The sequence below is a fragment of the Bos mutus genome, chromosome 4 (assembly GCF_027580195.1).
Source record: "Bos mutus isolate GX-2022 chromosome 4, NWIPB_WYAK_1.1, whole genome shotgun sequence".
NCBI classification, from domain to species: Eukaryota; Metazoa; Chordata; class Mammalia; order Artiodactyla; family Bovidae; genus Bos; species Bos mutus.
In genome coordinates this window covers 5667342-5687130 of record NC_091620.1, presented here as the reverse complement: position 1 = coordinate 5687130, position 19789 = coordinate 5667342, and the positions used below count along the sequence as shown (strand labels likewise).

The 19789-nt window shown below is 58.3% G+C and overlaps 1 protein-coding gene across 1 annotated transcript in view; it reads left to right on the top strand.

Moving 5' to 3' along the window:
- PTPRN2 (protein tyrosine phosphatase receptor type N2) overlaps window positions 1-19789 on the top strand; it is a 605862-nt gene that overhangs the window by 492838 nt on the left and 93235 nt on the right. Inside the window, exon 13 of the mRNA XM_070369001.1 lies at window positions 400-612. Coding sequence (XP_070225102.1) covers window positions 400-612 — 213 coding nt within the window. The remainder of the gene's footprint in view (window positions 1-399; window positions 613-19789) is intronic.

The window sequence follows — 19789 nt, the reverse complement described above, 5'->3', positions numbered from 1 at the left end:
GCCTTCGCAGCTCAGCCCCTGGTCTGACCTGTGCTGCGGCTTCTACCCCCCCACCCCACCGGTCTCTCCACCCCAGATGCCTCGGTGGTGGCCCTAAATGCCCCTCTTACCCGTTGAGAAGGGAGAAAGGCTTTGTTTTCCTTAAGGCAGTGAGTTAGGGCCCAGATACTTCCTGTCGTTGAGTTGAGCGATGCCGCTGCTGACCTTCCTGGTGAAAGCCCTGCTGACCCAGGTGCGCTATGTCCAGAGGACCCTGGACCTGGGCCGGGGGCTGCACGGCTGGACGCCCTCGGGTCGGTCCGGTGCCAGCCCAGAGCTTTACCCCTGTGGGTGTCTTTGGAAAGGACTGTCTTCAGGAGCTGGGTACTCACCTCTCACTGCCCCTTCTCCTGTTTGCAGAGAAGCAGAATCAAGCTTCTGCCTCACCAGGCTGCGCGGGAGGACTCCACCAAGTTCGTGGTGCTCACCCTGGTCTCCATCGTGGTCATCGTGGGGGTCTTGCTGGCGTCCGGCGTCATCTATTGCCTGCGACACAACTCTCACTACAGGCTGAAGGAGAAGCTCTCCGGACTGGTGGGTGACCCGGGCCCAGATGCCACCGACGCCTACCAGGTAAAGAGACACTTTTCTCGGTGCCATGGCCATTCCGTTCACCCTTAGAACAGGCCTCCCGCATGCCTGGCAGTTGTTCATAGTTTGGGTTCTTGTGTGATGACGACTTGAAACTTCTCATTAGCATTCATGTAAATGCCTTGCAACCCTGGTTTTCCTTCTCTAAGTTAATCTTAGGCTGTTCTGGGATGGTCTCACGTTAGCTGTGAAAGCAGGCTGCTAATTAGAAATGTGGAAAATGTACAATACATGAATTATGTATTATCTGTTATCTTTCTTAGTTTGGCCACTAGTAATAAAAAAAAAAAAACACCAGAGTTGCAAGATAAATTGATTGTATAGATGTACGAAGATGTCTCTTACATCATTGACTTCCTCAGGGTCTTAGATGAAAAGACCCTCTGACCCTGTCTGTTGCCACCTTTGCTGTGTCTTGGATGACGTGGAATCTCAGGCTGATGGCTGGAAAGCAAACCAAGGTGTCTTTAGGAGAGCCATGGTGGGGGAGCGTGTGTGGGCAGGGGGCTACAGGAACAGTCCCAACAAACCTGGAAACAAATGGGGACCAATGAGAGCGAGGGGAGGCAGCTTCAGACCGAAGTGGACAGGAGGAAAGCCCACAGAATGTTTGGGGGTTCTGGAGCACACACTCCAGGTGAATAGTGCTCTCTGAGGAAAACAGTCTTCCAGTTCTAACAGCCGTGCAGGCCCGGAATATACGCCAGTCAGGGCGTTTGATTGCTTTTAACAGAAAATATAATGTAACTCTAAGTGTATTTTCCACCTGGGAAAGTCATTTACTCAGTCATCTTCTTTAAAATTCAGTCGTCTGTTTTGTAAAAGACTCTCTCCCATTGGACTGGAGCGGAGTCGTTTCCTCGCGTCATGTGACTGTGGATGGCGCATGTCACGTAGACAGTGCGTCCTGCTTCGCGGTCACATCTATGAGCACTTCCATTCTGTCATCACAGCTGCACTGTTGGAGGCTGCTCAAGCCCTTTCCAGAGCCACCCGCCCCCGGGAGCTCGTCTGAGAGACACCCTGACCCTATCTCGCATAAGCCACTGGGATGAGTTTATAAAATCACTCTGCTCAAAAGAGACCAGAAGACAGCCTTCTTCCCCGTTTCAAAACTCTTGGTGGTGGTGTTGAATGAAGAGAACCTCTGGTTTTCTGGAGGGGGTCAGAAGCCTGGTCGGTGCAGTCTTTTCTTATTAAAGAAACAGCAACTTCAGATGTGTGGGAGATGGCATTTCAAGAGCAGAGCTAGCTTTGCTTCAAAGCAAAAGAAAAAGCACGTTTGAAGGAGAAGCTTGGGGAAAAATGTCACACCAACTAGTAAGACTTTATCCAGAAATTCTATTGAGCAAGGCCAGCATAGGCAGCCGGGTCTGCTGGGCCAGGCCTGTGCCAGGACATAAATAAATTATCACACCGGTTCTGTTCCGTGTGTGAGAGACGGGAGATCACACGGGCGGAGGGTTTTAGAAAGCATGGCATCCTTTGATACGCTTTGAAATTCAAATATGAAATATTGATAGAATGGAAAGGTTGGGCTAGCATGCAGAAGTGACTCGTTCTGGCAAAAGTGCAGGTTGCGAATGCATACTTAGGACCGCGTTTGTGATAATTAACAGGAAAAAAAGCGTCCCAGCGACAGCTCTAATTAATAGTATCTGTAATTAAAATCATGCCCTTCCAGCAGGAAAATTGTTTGAATTTCTTGGAGTGACCTTTATGTGGCTCCTCCTGGGGGCATGGTGGCTAAGTTGATATTGATTTTATAATGAGCTCTGGTTTGTTTAATAAGAATCTGTAATCCAGACAATAAATGAAATGTGTGCTTTTCTTCAATCCAGATTAATTTAAAAAAAAAAAAAAAGGAACACAGAAAAAAACTTTAAAAATAGGGTCTAGGAAAATTTGGAAATGAAAGTATTGTAGAGATTTTCTGGTGGGCTTGGTTTTGAGATTACTACAGAACACCCTTGTGGGAGCTACTTTGATGAAATGTGGAGGTTTGCTCCTCCGAAGTAGACTGCTCACTGCTCAGAACATGCTGGCACTGGGCTGTCGTCTTGTTTGGGCTTGTTTTTAGCAGAGCACACTCAGCAAATGGGGTGAGGCTGTCCTGATTCTTGGCTCTGCATTTGCTGAGTCATGTGTTAAGGGCTGGTGGGGGTGCAGTTGCACACAGAGGAGTCTGCCTCTGTAAACAGGGCGGGTACTCATCCATTCACGGATCCCTCCTTCATCAGGGTTTTCTATAACTGCCATGGAGACCCCTTCGAGTTTAAAAATCTGCCTGAAAAAGTTTTTTTTAAGTATTTCGAACCCCAAACAGCCATTTGCAGACGGTGTCTTGCTGGCTTCCGTGCTTCGTTTTCAAATCACTGGACTTCGGCACTTTGCCAATTCTCCCCTGTGCTCGAGGTTACGGGTACCGTCCGGTTAGTGACCCTCATCCCGGGGTTACAAGGAAGACGGAATGACTTAATATGGAGCTTTCTTTCATGGGGCGTCTGGGAACGTCCCATTCATTTTATGAAGTTTCTGAAGGAGAAGATAGATGAGCACTCTGCACGTTCGGGGAGGAGCGAGTGGCCCGGGAGTGGTAGGTGGCAGTGTCGTAGCTTTACTGACCTCAGAGCAGGAGGAGGTCAGCCTTTACAGGAGAGCGGCCTTGGGGGCGGGCAGTGGAGGCTCGAGGCTGGTGGTCTGCAGGCGGGCCTGGTGCACCTGGGCGTCCGCCTGCTCCCCGAGCGGAGAGCCCACGGACAGTAGGGGCGCGGCCGCCAGGCTCTTCCAGCGGGGCAGCCCTCGGGTGGTCGGCCCTCCATGCACACCTGGACTTGCTCTGCTAAAACCCGTCCCTGCACGTCCCTGGTCCTCTGGGCCAGCCCCTGCCTGCTCGTCTAATCCACGGTTTGGGGTTCGGGGTTCCTGTGGGCTCGCGGAGTGTCCCTGAGTGCTCGGCGGGTTTTTTTTTTTTAAACTTGTTTCCAAACAGCGAGTAATTTGCATTATTAGCTTCCAGTGCAAATACGTTTAAACATTTTTTTCTCTTGTCCCTTAAAATAGAACTATTTTATAGACAAGAGTCAGCATTTTAAAGACTCTTACGTATGTGTGAGAGTGTGGTATTTTCATTTGCTTTTCCTATTGGAAAAATCACATCTTTCTCAACAGACTCATATTTTAACAAGTAACAAGATATCAATTTCACCAGGTAATCTATTGAAGTTTAATTTGCTTGGACTTGGAAGAACTGGGTGTATTAACTTTTAGAAGAACTGAAATCCGTCTTTAAAGGTCATGTTTTAATGGGATTCTGCAATTAAACTTTCTCCATTGTTTTAGTAAATGTTATTTTTGTTCTCTAAGTAGATAAGCATAAGATACTTCGATTAAATCGGTGTTTTTGGTCTAAAAGGCCAATGTCTTTGCCTTTATTCCTATTTCCCCCCAGTTGGCACATCACGTGATGTGCACGTATGTGCATGTGTGAGCGTGTATTTACACACACGTGCTCGCTGAGGGCAGCCCTGGGGCTGCGGGACGAAGTCACAGCCCACAAGTGAGTTTTGTCACGTCAGTGCCCTACTTCCGTGGAAGGGGATTGGGCAAGACTGGGCAGAAACAAGCCCCTGGATGCTCAGAGGTGTCCCCGCCTATCCCCCGCCCCCGCCCCGAGTTTCTTTGAACGCGGCTCTGTTTCCAGGCTTTGATCATCTCAGAGCAGCGGCTGCTCCCCTTCCCCTTGCCAGGGTGCAGCTCTGCAGAATCTCTGGCGAGGAGGCCTCCTCTGATGGTCTGCCTCTGGTGCCCACAGGCCCCAGGGTGTTTGGGGCCTTTGGAGCCAGACCCAGAGGAGAGGGCGGGGTCGGGCTGGGGGTGCCCATGAACCGCGGTCCCAGGAGCCCAGAGGCCCCCGACCTCCGCGCTGGGGCGAGGAGAGCCTGGCTCAGGGTGAGGGAGGCCCCAGGCTGCCTCTGCTCCTGGCCTGGCTCAGGGGCCTTCTCCTTGGTGACTCTCCTCTTCTCACTTGCTGTGGCTCTCAACACAGAAACCCTCCCCCCTCAACGTGGAAAGCAGGGAATTCCTGGGGTTTACCTGATCCAGGTTCTAAACCAGCCCTTCCCACCTCAGTCCACTGCGAATCTTTTAGCAGCTTGGCGTGGCTTTATGTTTAAATTCTCATGTTGAAATAATTCTGTGTGCAAATTCCAATAAGCAAAATCTATCCTGCTTCAAAACTGGAAGGGTGCCCTGAAATACTATTAAAGAACATTTCTTTCTGTGATGACCTAGTCAGGCCTGAGGACTGGAGTCTTTCGGGTTTTGCCTCTGCAGAAGTGGCCATCAGTACCAACCACCGCAGGCAGAATTCCCTCGAAACGTCCTGAATTCTGGTCATGTGGCAGGGGTATGGGCTGCCGGGCAGCAGGAGGCTGCTGAGGGCACAGCCTGGTGACCCCCGGGCAGGCCTGGGCCCCCTGTGAGTCCGTTCAGCTTCCCTGCCTGCAGCCTTGTGAGAACCCCAGGAAAACATGCTCACTTTCTGGGTGGTGAGAGTAAGGGGGCCTGTTTGCGGGACCTGCTTTTTGCCTGTGTTTTCCGTGTCAGGGGACCCGGCTCAGGGCCGACGGGCTCTGACCTGCATGCTCAGTCAGACCTTCCCAATACCTCTCCACTCCGGGTCTGAATGTGCCTCTGGAAACCTGAAGTGGTAGCGTGTTTTTCTCATAAATCTTAAATTTTCAAACATGCCGTTTCCAAAAGCAGCGACTGCATGCGCGTTCCCTGGCTTCTGTGCAACGCGTTCTCTCGGAAATAGCCCCGAGATCGGGGAACCTGTTCTAGGGGAGGCTGGAGTCTAGAAAGATGGCCAAAGAGACACCTATGCACGCCCAGAAAACACACCGCCTTCCCGATGGAGCAGCTGCTGCCCCGGTCAGACAGGGGCGGTCGGACCAGACTTATTAAACACCGGAGACCCCTCAGTGAGGTGTCTGGGGAGTGAACGATCGGGACGTCTAACGCGAAGGACGCTGCGGCCTGGCCTCTGCGGCTCCCCGGATCCCGTGTTACATGCCGTGGTCAGCTCTCCTCTTGGTGATGTGTCCATGGATCTGGGCTTTACCCTAGGCGGGCCCAGGGCATGGGGGCCGGAGGGGGCTCACCTGCCTCCTCCAGGTCAGGCTGCTTTCCCGGGTCTCGTGTTGTCCCGTAACAGCCGAGGGCAGAGAGTGTACCTGAGAGGCAGGTCCAGGCGGCACGGTTTGGGGCAGGTGGGGAGGGAAGGTGCGTCACTTGAATTGACTCTGATTCTGGCGAGGGTGGGTGGAATGTTCGCGTCCGCCTGCCCCTCTCTGTTAGCATGGGCGTCCACTTCCACCTCCCTGAGGCCCAAGCAGCGCGCCATAGGAGCCCGGGGCCTGGAAGACCCTCCGAGAGCCCCGCCTCTGCCCCCAGCCTCTGGCTCCCATGAGCGGTGCCCGTAGACATGCTGGGAAAGCCTGCTCTGACCCTGGTCCATGCCGCGGGGCCACTCCAGGCGGCAGGGCCTGTCATACGCGTGCGGGAAGCAGGCGTGGGGTGGGCATGACTTGTCCCGGGCCCCAGGTGGCAGGCAGCAGAGCTGAACTGGCCACGGGACAGGCAGGCGGCAGGATGCTCGCTGGACAGGGTTCCCTGCCCCAGGTCTGATGGGCCCTGTGCCACCTTCCTCCTCGAGGGGAGGGGAGCCAGGGAGACACTGGAGAGGCGGACGTTGCGCCCTGCCGGCTGGGGACTCCTCGCAGACACAGCGTCGGCTGTAAACCCACCCCAGGCCTGGGCACCGCACCACCCAGATGACCAAGGGGTCGTTGGCCTGATGGGGACCTCCCACACTGGGCCACAGGAGGGGCACAGAGCCCGCTGGAGGGCAGGGCGGCATGCTGGAGCCTGAGTGTGGACCCTCGGGCGGATGTGCGGGCAGGAGTACGCGCCGAGGCGCCGTGTCCCCTACGCTGTGGAGCAGGGACGGGGTCCAGGGCCACGGGGCCAGTGACCCTCCCTACCCTTGAGCAAGGGCCATGCTGCCCCTGCGGGTAGCTGGCTTCTCCTGCGTGAGGGCGACTGTGGGCCAGGCCCGTCGCCCCGTCCAGCTGGTCTTCTCTTGTCTTCCCACTGCGCTTCCCAGTCTCTCTCCATTCCTTTCGCTCCCTCCCAGTGTTTGACCTCGTGGACGGCCCTGCCCCCCCGCCTGGCGGCAGCAGCCAGCCATGTCCCCGGGCCCCATGCTCCTCACCCACGGGACGGGAAGGGAAGCGCATCGGGCTGGTCCCTGGGCTCTAGAAGGTCCGAGAAGGTCACGGAGGCGCCCGGCACCTCGCCTCTATGTGCTGTTCAGGGAGCGGCTGTGTGTGCTGACCGCGGCGTGTGTGCTGACCGCGGCGTGTGTGCTGACCGCGGCATGTGTGCTGACCGCGGTGTGTGTGCTGACCATGGCACTCGGGTGTTGGTGGGTGTGGCTTCCTCTGGAGGCGCGGCTCGGGCCCCCCCAGCTCAGGTGAACGTCTCTGACTTCTTGCCCTGCAAGGGCTGTTCTCTCTGCTTTAGACCCTGATCCAGAGATGCAGGCACGTTTCCTGGACCGCAGCTGAGCACATACGTTCTGCAAGAATAGCAGTGTGCTCCTGGGGAAAGCCAGAGAAACCCGAGGCCTGACTGTCCTGGGGAGTCCAGGACGTTGTGGGGAGGGCGCTGATCGAGGCGGGCTGTGGGGACAGTGGCCGTGGTGTCCGTGGGGCGCTGCTCCCCGTCTGTCCGTGGAGGTCAGTCCCGCCGTCCTCCACCGTCTGCAGGAAGGTGGACTCGTGTGTGTGTGTCCAGGGCCTCCTGAGTCCAGCGCGTCTGTTCCCCTCGCCCGGCCGCGGGCGCCCCTCAGCAGGCGGCGGAGCCCGTGTGCGGCCTGGTGTCCCAGGAGACCCCCTGTGGGCTTCTCGGCGATGCCAAGCTCTGCTGAAAGGTGGGCGCTGGGAGGAGAAGCCTGCGAGAGTGCAGGGAAGTGTGAAAATGGATTCAACGGGGATTTAGACCCAGACGGCAGGAGGGCGGGAGGGAATGCTAAAAGGCAGGTAATCAGAGGCCGGGGTCCCGTGAGTGAGCCAGGCGGTCCCGCGAAGCCCAGCGACAGGCCCACAACCCGCCTCCCCTTCCGGGGTCTGCCTCCCGCTCCCCAGCTCCTGCTGGCCCGGCCCCGGGGAGCGCGCGTCCCCGTGAAGGTGAGGGGGCTCCACAGAGGCCTGCGCCTGCAGAGCCCGCTGTTTGTCCACCAGGCCTCCAGGATGGGCCTGGCGCGGGCGGCCATGGGCAGAGCCCCGCAGCGCTGCCCGGTCAGCTCCTGAGCCCCTGCTGGCCCGATGGCACCTGTGCCCCCGGGGGCCCCCCGTGCCACGCACAGTGACGTGCACCCGCCCATCAAAGGCGGCCAAGCCCAGCTCTTAACTTGACATGGGCCTGGCACAACAGAGGGCAGAGCTCACTGAGGGGAAAGCCGAGGGCTGTTGGCTCCGACCGTCGGAGGCCACAGAAGTGTGTGTTTACGAGGGGAGAACGCTTCGGAAAGAGCAGCTGCACAGCCCAACCCAGGGGAGTCAGGCAGGGCACAGTGGTTTCCAAACGTCAGAGGGGACCATGCGGGGACGTGGCGCGGGGGACGGCCACCTGTGAGCCCCCGACGCAGGGCGGCGCACTCACCCGCCCGGGCAGGCCCAGCGTCCACACCGCTGTCTCCTGAGGCCCCTTTGGCGTGGAGTGTGTGTGCCTCAGTCCCCACCCCTGGCCAGCAGCTGCACGGCCTGTGTGTCTGGGTCCCTGCTGGCCTGCAGCTCACCCTGGGGGAGGGACGTCTTGGGGAGCCTCGGGAAGACCACGTGCCTCGAGAGAAGTACGCCTCTTCCAGAAAGTCTTTTCCAGAATCCACTTCTTCCAGTGATGACATCATGGTTTCTAAAGCGGCAGGGGCTGAAGAGAACTCTGTTTCGAAGCAGTTTACAGGGAGGACCGGTTCACGCTGGGTTAGGCACGTGCCTGAGACGAGCAGCTCTGAGAGGGGCCCCTGGGAGCCTGCGGTGGTCAGGGAGGACTTCCCAGAGGAGGTGAGCGAGGGGGCTCAGACGGAGAGACAAGAGGCAGGGTGCCTGGGAGAGGAGGGGGCCGGAGTCTGGGCCATGGACAGAGGCGTCTCCTTGGAGCTGACGCTTACACTGAGGAGAGAGAGGCCTTTGGAGGCGGTCGAGCCCAGATCCGAGAGCATCTTGGACAGATGGAGGTGGGAGTTCCAGGAGCCGGGGGGCGTGTCTGTGCTGCACGCGAGTCACTTCTTCGGGAGACGTCACCAGAGGGATGCCCAACGGGGGAGAAGCTCCGTAACAGTGTTTCTCTTCTCCATCTAATTAACAGCTCTTAAACTTTGTGGCTCAAAACATTTGAGTCTCCGTTGGGGTTTTCTATTTTGGAAGTGAAAGTTGCTCAGATGTGTCTGACTCTTTGTGACCCCATGAATGGAATTCTCCAGGCCAGAATACTGGAGTGGGTAGCCTTTCCCTTCTCCAGGGGATCCCAGGGGTCGAACCTAGGTCTCCTGCATTGCAGGAGGATTCTTTACCAGCTGAGCCACCAGGGAAGCCCAAGAATACTGGAGTGGGTAATCTATCCCTTCTCCAGCGGATCTTTCTGACCCAGGAATTGAACCAGGGTCTTCTGCATTGTAGGCAGATTCTTTACCAACTGAGCTATGAGGAAAGCCCGCCAAAGCACTCCTGCTTTGAAAGACTTGCTGATAATTAAGAATGGAATTGTGGTGGGTTATTTATTAGCAAGGGCAAGGTATTCATACAGGTGACTTCCTATTAGGAAGGCGACAGTCGTGAAAAAGTAGTGTTTTAAGGTTCTTTAATGTAAAAAATAATGCAACCAGCAAAGTTCGGTATCTGGGTGTGTGTTTGCATGCGTCTGTGACTATTTGGAGAATGAAAAAAGGAAGGCTCACAAATGATTGCATCAGCAGGAAAGGCCAGATGCTTTAAGATGCTCGGCTGTGTAAGGTGTGTGAGGGTTACGGACAGGAAGCACAGGTTAGTGATGTTTCATCGCAGACGAGCTAGAAGAGTCTGTGTGACGGACGCTGGGGCTCTAACACTGCCCAGGGCGCCAGTGTCAGTATGGAACTAGACGTATATCCTCTAGAGTTAGGAGTTGGGATTTGTTTTATATGTAAGCATTTTATCGTTTTCTTGTTTTATAGACAGTGAAGCAGAAGAATAACAAGTGAGAGGAATGTTCTTTAGATTACATCCTTCGTAATCCCGAACACCGTGCTCTTTAAGTAGAGTCCACGGTGGTCTTGGGTGGGAGGAAAGCGTTGCTTGTGCAGCAGCCGTCAGCTGGGAGGGCAGTCTCAGCTGTTTACCTGCCCCCAGTCATCCCCACCCCGGCTTCCCCTTCCTCTCCCACATCCAGGGAGAAGGGAAGTACTGAGTTCAGCGACCGCAGAACTTGACATTGAAACGCCAAGGGGAAAAAAACCTCAGTTCCCCTGTTGTTTGCTTTCGAACTTTCTTTTCTGACTTCAGACCCTGTGTTTCCCAAATGGTGGTCGTTAAGTGGTGCGTTTTAACTCTGGTCCCCCATCCTGTGGCCCCCCGCTTCCTGAGACAGATTCCTGGGGCGCGTCTTGGGTGCACAGACCTCACGCTGGCTCCAGCAACCTGCGACTCATGGCCCCGGGCCCTGGCCAGCAGTGCCCCACGTGTCTGCTTGCTCTCGGGGCCTCTCCTGGGATGCCCCTTCTGGGGCTTTCCTCCAGGGCCGCGGCCAGCTTGGACCTGCTGTGGAAGCTGGGCGCCTGTGCCTTCCTGGCGGTGACAGCCTGAGACGTTCCTGCTGGCCTCAGAGGTCAGCGCCCTCACCTCACAGCTGGGAGAACCGAGATCAAACGGACTGACGGTGACTTGCCCCCATCACCCTGTGCGTCAGTGTTGGGGGGCCGCGTCGCCATTCACAGCAGCTTCGGTGGCGTAACTGGTCCCCGAAGGATGCTGTGAGTTTGTCTCTGAGGCGGAGGCAGCTGCCTCCCGGCCCGCGGCCCCCGCGGCCCTGCCTCTGCCTTAACAAGGCTGCAGGTGTGATGGGGAGCTGGGAAGCCCTTTTGTGCCCCTGCCTGGCTCTGTATTGGCCTTGGGCCTCCCTTGAGCTCCTCTGTCCTGGAACCTTTGTGCAGGCTGCAGCCCTCACTCGGAAAGCCGTCCCCCAGCTCTGCCCCCTCGAGCGTCCCATCTGTCCCCCGGCCGGACCCCACACCCGCCGCCCGCCCAGCGTGGCCCCTCCTGAGGGACCCCTCCTGGCACCTTGGACCGCCCTTCACTTCTGGAGGGGCTTTCGCCCCGGGCTGAGCCAGACCAGAACTTGGCTTGTTCCTTCCCCTGCGTGTCCTCTGAAAAGAAGGTGAGGATCTGTGGAATGAACGCTCAGCCTCAGCAGGGACCGCTCAGAGCCCGGGAAAGCCTGGTTGGCAGGTGGGTCTAAGGTATCGTCATGAGAGGAGCCGGTCGGGGGGCGTGTTTAGAACTCTCGTGAAGACATCACCCTTAACCTCCAGCGTTGAGAGCAGTGCCCAGCACGCAGCACGGGGTGCGTGTTGAGCTCCACATGTGGATGAACGAGACGACGGTGATGACAGACCTTGGGGCTTCGGTATCTGCTGAGCAAGGAGAAAATAAGGGAGGTGCAAACGTTGCTGGTAGGAGACGGCTGCTCGTCCACGTCTGCGTCAGGACCAGGGCTCCCTGAAGAGGTGCGCAGTTTGTTTCCACTTGACGTGGCCGTTTTTTATTGTCTGAATATGAAATATGAACCTGAAACGCCCCTGCACACAGTGGAGCCACTCCAGACTGCCTTTGCCCTCAGAGGCCGAGTCGAATGTGAGCTATGAGGCGTCTCTGACATTCAGGACCCAGGGAGCTGTCAGCTGCAGGAGTCCAGGAAGTTCGGGCTTTGTGTTTGCTGTTTTATTTGTCTTAAGGACGGTGGCCCTGCTGGGGGCTTCTAGCTGGACGGGAATCCTCCTGTGGACGGGAACCCTCCTGTGAGGGCTTCTGGGTCTTGCCGAGGTTGTGGGTCAGACACACTCTCTCCTGCATCTCCATGAATTCCGGCTTTCAGCTGAAGCATCAGAGATCATTGCGGAAACCATGGTAACTGTGGGTTAGGAGAGAAGATACTCGTGGAGTTACGTGTTTCCTTCCTGTGTTCTCCTCGTCACAGCTCTTCCCCGGTTTCACCCTGATGGTGATCAGAAACAGAGCCGACGGCGTGTGTCCCAGGTCTGAAAGGACACTCAGGCTCGGGGCGGGGCCTTGTGGACGTGGACGAGTCAGACACACCGGGGAGGAACTTAGTAATGTGTCTTCTGGGCCCATCTTTAGGCAGCAGGCCAGCCGTAATTTGGTGATTTCATCTCTTGCACTAGAGAGCTATAGAAAATGAGACCGGTCTCGAGCTTTCACCTAAGGCTCACCAGCGATGTCCCAGCCCCACCCGAGGACCTGAGTCCAGCCCCCAGGCAGCCCCACCGCCCGCAGCCTCTCGTGGGGGCGGCCCTGCCCTCAGCGTCTCGGCCACTGCCCAGCGTGGGGGGCCTGGGCCCTAGGGGCTCCTGGCTGCAGGCGGTACCCATTGATGAGCGGGCATCGGGAGAGCCTCATTGATCTGTGCTGGACACCGAGGGGGACAGAGAACAAGAAAGTGACCGCTGCCCTCGGTTTGGCAGGCGAGGACTGTCCACGTGGCGGTAACTGGACAGCAGGCAGGGTCACTGTCGCGGCCGCGCATCTCTGACCGTGGACTGCTCCAGACGGGGAAGCGAGCGGGACGCCCTTCTCACCTCTGTCAGCAGAGATGAGTCTGTGTCCTTACCTCTCATTTACAGAAAGCGTTTACAAGGCGGGAGCCGTGACTCACTGTTGCTCCGTAAACACTGCTGCCGGGGGGCTGTCCTCACAGTTGACTGGTGCCACGGGAGCCGGCACCGAAGGCGGCTGCGGTCTCGCCAGAGGAGCCCGGGTCTGCAGCCACAGCTGTTCTCAGGGTGTCGGGGTGCTGGTGGGGCACAGGTTAAAGGTCAGAATGAGCACCGGCTTGTGGAGACTCTCAGGCCAGCTCAGGATTCACTCTGGAGACGGGCTTCTCCCCTGCATGGGCACATGCGTGGATGTGTGTGTGTGTGCATGTGTGTGCACATACACACATTCGTGTGTGCATGGTGTGTGCGCTGTGTACATGTGTGCGTGCATGTGTGTGCACATGCATGCACATGGTCTGTGCACGGGTGAGCATGCTGTTCTGCCAGGGGAATGTAAACGTGATCTGGGCATCACTGAGCAGCTGGTGGATGCAGTGAAGAGGGTCCAGGACGAGTGGTGGGGACCCCGTGACACACGCCAGGGCTGGAGAGACAGGCTGAGCGCCAGCTCTCGTCCAGAGAGCAGAAGGCGGCCTGGATCGGGGACCCCGCCCACTGCCCCTGCTGCGCCTCTAACCCCCCCGGGTCCTCTGCTTCCTACCCAGAAACAGCCGGGGCACCCGATCCCTTACGAGGCCACTGGGGAGAGCTGTCCTGGGGTGCACAGAGCGCACATCTGTGTCCACGTCCCAGGGCAACGCCGAGCAGATGAGCTGCTTTCAGTGGGAGGGGCCCCGTGAAACCCCACCCTCACCCAGCGTGAGTCTGTGCTCGCGGCCTGCTCGAGGCTGTTCCTGCCGGTCACACTTGTCACGCGTCACAGCTGCTGGGGGCGAGCCCGGCGCACCAGGCGAGGCTCCACTCTTCTTCCTGTGCTTTTTCTCGATGGACGTTCCCGGACCCGGAGTGTCCAGGTCAGACATTTCACTCGTTCATTCGTTTTGGACGTAGAAGTTGCCGTGTGTTAGACATACCTCGTGTGGGGTTTTATTGGGAAAGTGAAGCCTGATCAGTCAACTACAAACCAGCAAACTGAGCGGGAAGAGGAGACGTGCCTGGGCCTCACCCTGAGGGCCTGACCCAGGGCTCCCCTGCTGCCCGCGGGCCTTTTGCCGTGGTGCTTGTGGTCACGCCACCTCCGAGCATGTTCGTGGCGCCCTCCGTCATGGCATCTCCGTGGCCTCTTGCATGTGACCCCCCGAACGCCACTCTGGGGTCGCCTGTGCCCCTTGCTCTCACCATGTTGTGGGGTCCGCAGTGCCTTTGGAGCTGGGCTGAGGCCTCCCAGGGCAGCCGCTCCTTTTCAGCATTTTTATCCGCCCGGAGAGTAATTGCCCCCCCACCCCCACCCCCCGGGGCACGTAATGAACCCCTTTCGCTCTCTCCCAGCTTTGCGCGTCCCTCCCCAGCTTTGCGCTGCTGCACTAATTACGATCCCAAATAGCCCCACAAACCCAGGGCCTTTGTGTGCACACTCGGCGTCTGCTGCTTTGTTCCCACTGCTCCGTGAAAGGTACAAAGAGGCTGTTCTGAAGCCCGGGGAGTCCTGTTTTTCCTCGGGCGCAGTCTGGGGACGGCAGGCCTTGTCTCTCAGAGCAAGCCCCACTCGGTCCAGGTTCCCGTCAGATAAGATTCCACGTGTGAGGGTGGCCTTCTGCCGCCAGAGTCCTGTTCGACTCACTTTGCAGATTGTGCTACAGTGTAGGGACAGTGGACACTGCAGACGCACCCAGGGCCGCGGCCGGAGGTAGCGGGGGAAGCAGGTGGCTTCACAGACAAAGATCTGCACACGCTGTGCAAGCCTGGCTCCTGAGCCCACATCCCTGCACCCCCTCCTGCCCCCCACACCCCCGCACGCCCGCGCCCTGAGGACCCCTGGAGTGGGAGGCTTCAGAGCTTCAGCGGATGCTGTGCTGACTCTGTTCTCTGGACCTGCCCGCTTGGGTGGCTGGCGGGGCTGGATGGACTGAGGGGGCGCCCTGCACGGTGCCAGGAGGGGGGCCCCGCGTTGGCTTCATGGGAGGTTCACGCCCCGTCTCACCTCTCTTGACCAACGAGGACGCGTTCAGGACACGTGCGGCACATGTTTGATGATTCTGTGATGGAGTACTGGATTTTAGGGGGACTGAAGTGCTATTCTTTTCTCTTTAGAGACTTCTGAACCCTGGTTTCCCCAAGAAGGGAGGGGAGAGATCCTTCCCACTGTAGACAGTGGCCGGTCGGCAAACTGGGTTCCTCATGGCCCGTGCCCTCCCCAGCAGGGGGACAGTGCGCGTGGAACCCCGCCTTTCAGCTGTGGTGTCCTGGGAGGAGGACCTGACCAGGCATCCTGACTGCTCCCGCACACCCATGCGTGATCCAGGAAGCTGGTCGGGGAGCCCGTGTCCAGCAGAAGGAAGGTGTGGTCGGCGGCTGCACGCTCGCCTCACGCCCCAGCCCTGTGTTGGCTCTTTGCCCATTCGCTCTTGGAATGCCCCCTACGGCCCTGTGCAGCCCTTCTGCCACCATCCCCACCTCCACAGGTCAGGAGGCTGACGTCCAGACACAGGCGGCTTGTCCAAAGCCTCGCAGCTGCTGAGCGGCCAAGCTGGGACTCAGGCCCGAGGCTTCTGGGTGGGAGTCGTTGCCTGGACACCCTCGACCCGAAATGCCTGGCGTAGACGGGGTGTGTCTCCAGCCGAGCTCTGTCCCTGGACCCCCTTGACCCGAGATGCTTGGTGGAGCAGGGTCTGTCTCGGGCCAAGCTCTGTCCCCCAACCCCCTTGACCCAAGGATGGGGTCTGTCTTGGGCCAAGCTATCTGTTCCACTGGGTCCATCTTCTCCCTGGGCTGGCTCCTGAGATGCTCATGGCAAGGAACCCCTGCTCCCCAAGAGGAGAGGCCCCATCGACGCTGCTGATGCTGCTGTGGGCTCGCCGGCCAAAGGGCCCCATCTCCACGTGATTGCGTGCGCACCGCCCCCCACAGGAGCTCGGGACACTGCATCTGTCCTCTCCATGACCGTCCCCAGACCTGAGAGAGTCCAGAAGCTGAAGACACACAGCCGCGCAGAGAAGCATCAGCTCCCCAGAGACCGGCGTCCTGGAAACCACAGCAGCGTGGCCCCAAACAGGCGGTTTCCTCTTCGCTGTTGGAAAAGTACTTCTTTTCCTTCACACTCGCCGTCTTCTCTCCTGCTAAAGCGCAGGCACTGTGAGGAGAAACAGATCCGGCCAGACTCCTAGTGGGAGTGTTCCCTGAGCTCCGGTCACAGCCGCAGAGAGTGCTCGGGGGTAAGGGAGCCCCATGTCTGCGGGTACAGCCCCGGGGCTCCTGCTCTGTGCTGGCGCCCACTCTGCAGGGATGGACGAGGGGCACCCTGAGCCAAGAGACGTTTGAAGGGAAGCCACACATGGCTGGTCGACCCTGCATGTAGGTCTGCGAGCAAAAGGCGCCTGTGACTGAGTCTGCCCATCTTCCTCTTCGTAATGGATTGCCCTTGGTTGTTGAGTCATGTGAATCGGGACCTGAGGATGATAATTGCCTTTATCCACTCAAGGGCATCATGCTAAATGCCCAGGATCATTCTTATGAGAGTAACATGTCCTAGATCATGAGCAGAGTCCGTTTTTAATCAAGAGAGAGTTAGTCTGGATCTTTAAACTCCTTAAAGATTTTTTGTTCGGTGGAGGGGCTGGAAGGTGCTGTCCAGCCGAGCAAAGGCTATTTGCCAGACTCTCGTCTGTGCTCAGGACGTGGCCACGTCTGCAAAGTTGAAGGGGACTGATTTCAGTGAGGCTGCGCTGTGGTCCGCAGGCTTCCCTGTGGCTCGGTGAAGAACGCCAGCACAGGAGACGCAAGTTCCCTGCGTCGGGAAGATCCCCTGGAGAAGAAGACAGAGCCCACTGCAGTATTCCTGCCTGGGAAATCCCACGGGCAGAGGAGCCTGATGGGCTATAGTCAGTGGAGTCAGAAAGAGTTGGACGCGACTGAGTGACTCACATACACACACACACTAGTTCGTACCTTGATGGGCTGTGTCCCATAGTTTTCATTCAGGGTTCCCGTGACCTCACCCAGGGAGTGAGTGCTCGGCGTGGACTCTGCCCTGTCTGCTGGCTGCCAGGGTTATGAATGAGGAAAAGTCCCAAACGTGAATGGGCTTGTCTCTGGGTTTCTCTCAGAGCCGGCTGTGGAGTTCATTCAGCGTGATCAGTGTCCTTTCGCTCAAGTGGGCCACCTTCCCTGGATGATCACAGCTCATAGCTCTGCACTCTCACCCCCTGTCACAGGCTGTCACCTACAGGAGATTGGTCTTGGCGACTGCAGCGTTTATCACGCGACGATGCTGCGTGGTCCTTCCTGGTCGTAAATGCAGGCAGTGAACTCAGGGAAGCGCGTTGGCCTGGTCGCAGCTCCGTGTGATGGGAACTCACGTTGTGAACTGCACGTTACATTTAAATAAGTGGTTAAGCCCAGCTGGTGCGCTCTCTTGTCGCCTGAGGGGTCAGCGGGTTCATGCCTTCGCTGTCGCCATGGGGACTGCGGATGCCTTTTTCGGGAGACGTGGTCCTTTTGAATGAAGAATGAGGCTCTGTCTGCAGGTTCCCCATCTGGTCAAGGGGCGGGCAGCCTGGTGAACCCGCCGCACTAGGCGGCCTCGCTGCGAGACCCACAGACTGGGACCTTGCCACAAGACCGTACACCTGGGCAGTGAAAATCCACCCAGTCAGTCTCCTTGCCAGACCATTACTAGGGCAGGTATGTTCTAAAAAGTTCATTTTTCCTTTGAAAATTTTAATTTTCAAGCATTGCTCAGAGCATGGACAAAATATAGAATTTCTATTATTAACTTACAAGCTGTAATCAACATAAAGGACTAACTTAAAAGGCTGCACAGTGACCCCCAGGATTTCCGCATCTTTCTATGACCATCTGCCTCTCTGGGTTCACCCAGAGCATCCTGCGACCGTGTAGGGGGTGACGTGGCCGCCGGTCGGGGAGGTGGCTGCAGTGACCGTGAGGGACTCTGCCCGGTACTGGGTGGAAGGAGCCAGGACCAAAGGTTCACTCGAGCCCTTTCCTCAAACACAGGGACCTGCGTGTCCCCTCCAGGGGGGTGTGCTCATCGTCAGACTGGGGCGGGTCAGACTGAACCACTGTGGGGTGAGCCCTGTTTTTTGGCTGTGGACGGACCGGTCTGGCGCTCTTGGGTTAGGTCAGGAGCTGTGGCGGGGGTGGGACTTGCCTGCTTGCGGGCACGGCATGGCACTCAGCTCTGTGGTCCTGCAGCAAGCACAGACAAGCCCCACAGCTTCTGACAGTGCCACGGCCTACTAATCCGAGCCAGACACAGCTCGTCCCCATGTCTCGGGTCCAGAGGGCAACGTTGGGACCCCAGCCTCGAGGACTGCAGCAGGCAAACCCCCGGGGAGCCGAGCTGCAGGTTGGGGGGACCAGGGAGCGCGGCTCTGACCCTCGCTGCCGCAGCCACGCAGGTGCAGAGACCACCCTTGTTGCTTCCGGACCCAGGTCCCCCAGGGGGGGCCAAGCAAGGGTGTGTGGTGGGAGCCCGGCATTGCTCCCCAAGGGGTGACACGGAGGTCCTGGCCCCCTGCTCCCCCACCTGCAGCCACCCTCCTGGGGCGTTCTTCCAGCCACGTGGGCCTCCTGCCCTCTTGCCCTCACTGCCCACCTCCTGGCCTCCACATCAGCCTTCGTCCGCCCATGGGGCTCCCGTCCTGACCCCTCGAGGCCCCAGCGTCCAGTGTCGGGTGGGAGCCTTGCTGAGACAGTTCGTGATGACACTGATGGTCACCTGGGAGCTCAGGCCTGTTCCTGAACGCTCCACCTGAGCCTGGTCTCCCACGCGGGCCTCCAGAGGGCTTTGCCTGTGTCCCCATTTCAGAGTAGGAGGTGGGGGCACAGAGAGGCTCGCCGGTTTGCTCAAGGTCACACAGCCGACAACTGCCATCCCCAGGACTCAGCGTCAGCATTGCACTCCGGATGTGAGTGGATGGACGCTTCCAGGAGCCAGGAGAGAATCAGTGTGGGGGATGCTGCTGTTCCCATCGCAGCCTCTGGAGCAGCAGGTGCAGGGCGCTGGGCTCCAGGGGGCCTGCGTTCAGCCAGGGCGGCCTGGTGTGCTGTCCAGAGGGGTGGCTTTGCGGAGGCAGGGCTGCCCAGTGTCTGCTCAGGGCCCTCGGAACTCACCTCTGCTGGTGACTTGCGGGAGCTGGGGCGAGGCGGCTGCTGGGCCCCGGGCGTATCACCTCCCCCCGACCCATCCACTTGCACCAGGCCGGGCCCTCCCAGGCCCCCAGGAGCAGTGGCTCCAGCCCCCGGGTGTCTCATCTCTGCTTGACCCTCCCCTGGTTCCACCACCTCTCAGCTCATCCCACCTCATCATTTATCATGTAGAGGCTGGACTGTGGTCAGTTTGAGGTCAAGCGTCCCCCCCTTAGCGGCTACACCCACTTTTATATGCAGGTGAAAGAGGCCTGACCCTGCGTGGGCCCCCCCGGCAGTGGGCCTGCGCGGCCCGGAGCCCCGCTCTGGGCAGGCAAGGGGCCTCCTCTGCAGCCTGGGGCCCCTGTGGTCAGTGTTGGTGCTCTTGGATGCGGGGGTGACAGCTTCTCTTGGATTGTTGCTGCAGCTTTTATTTAAAACACAGAGACCCACAAGGAGAATCCACTCTCAGTAGCGGCCTGGAGAATGCTGGGCCTGAGTTGCAGGGCCAGTCCTGGGGGGCCACGGGCACCTGTGTGGGCTGGGCCGGCTCTCCAAGTCGGTCCTAATCACCAGTGACTCGTGAGGAGGCCGTGGGGTGATCTGGGGCACCCCCACCTCTAAAACTCCTGCTTCCAGAAAAGTGTCTCTAACTCGCCAGGCCACCGAGAGCTGATCTGGTTTAGAGAACGGTTCTGTCTTAATTGCACCAACACCCACTCCCACGCTGGTCAGTGAGGGACCCCCTCCACTCCCGCACTGGTCAGTGAGGGACCCCCTCCACTCCCGCACTGGTCAGTGAGGGGAGCCCCTCCACTCCCGTACTGGTCAGTGAGGGGAGCCCCTCCACTCCCGTACTGGTCAGTGAGGGGAGCCCCCCCACTCCCGCACTGGTCGGTGATGGAGCCCCTCCACTCCTGCACTGGTCAATGAGGGACCCCCTCCACTCCCGCACTGGTC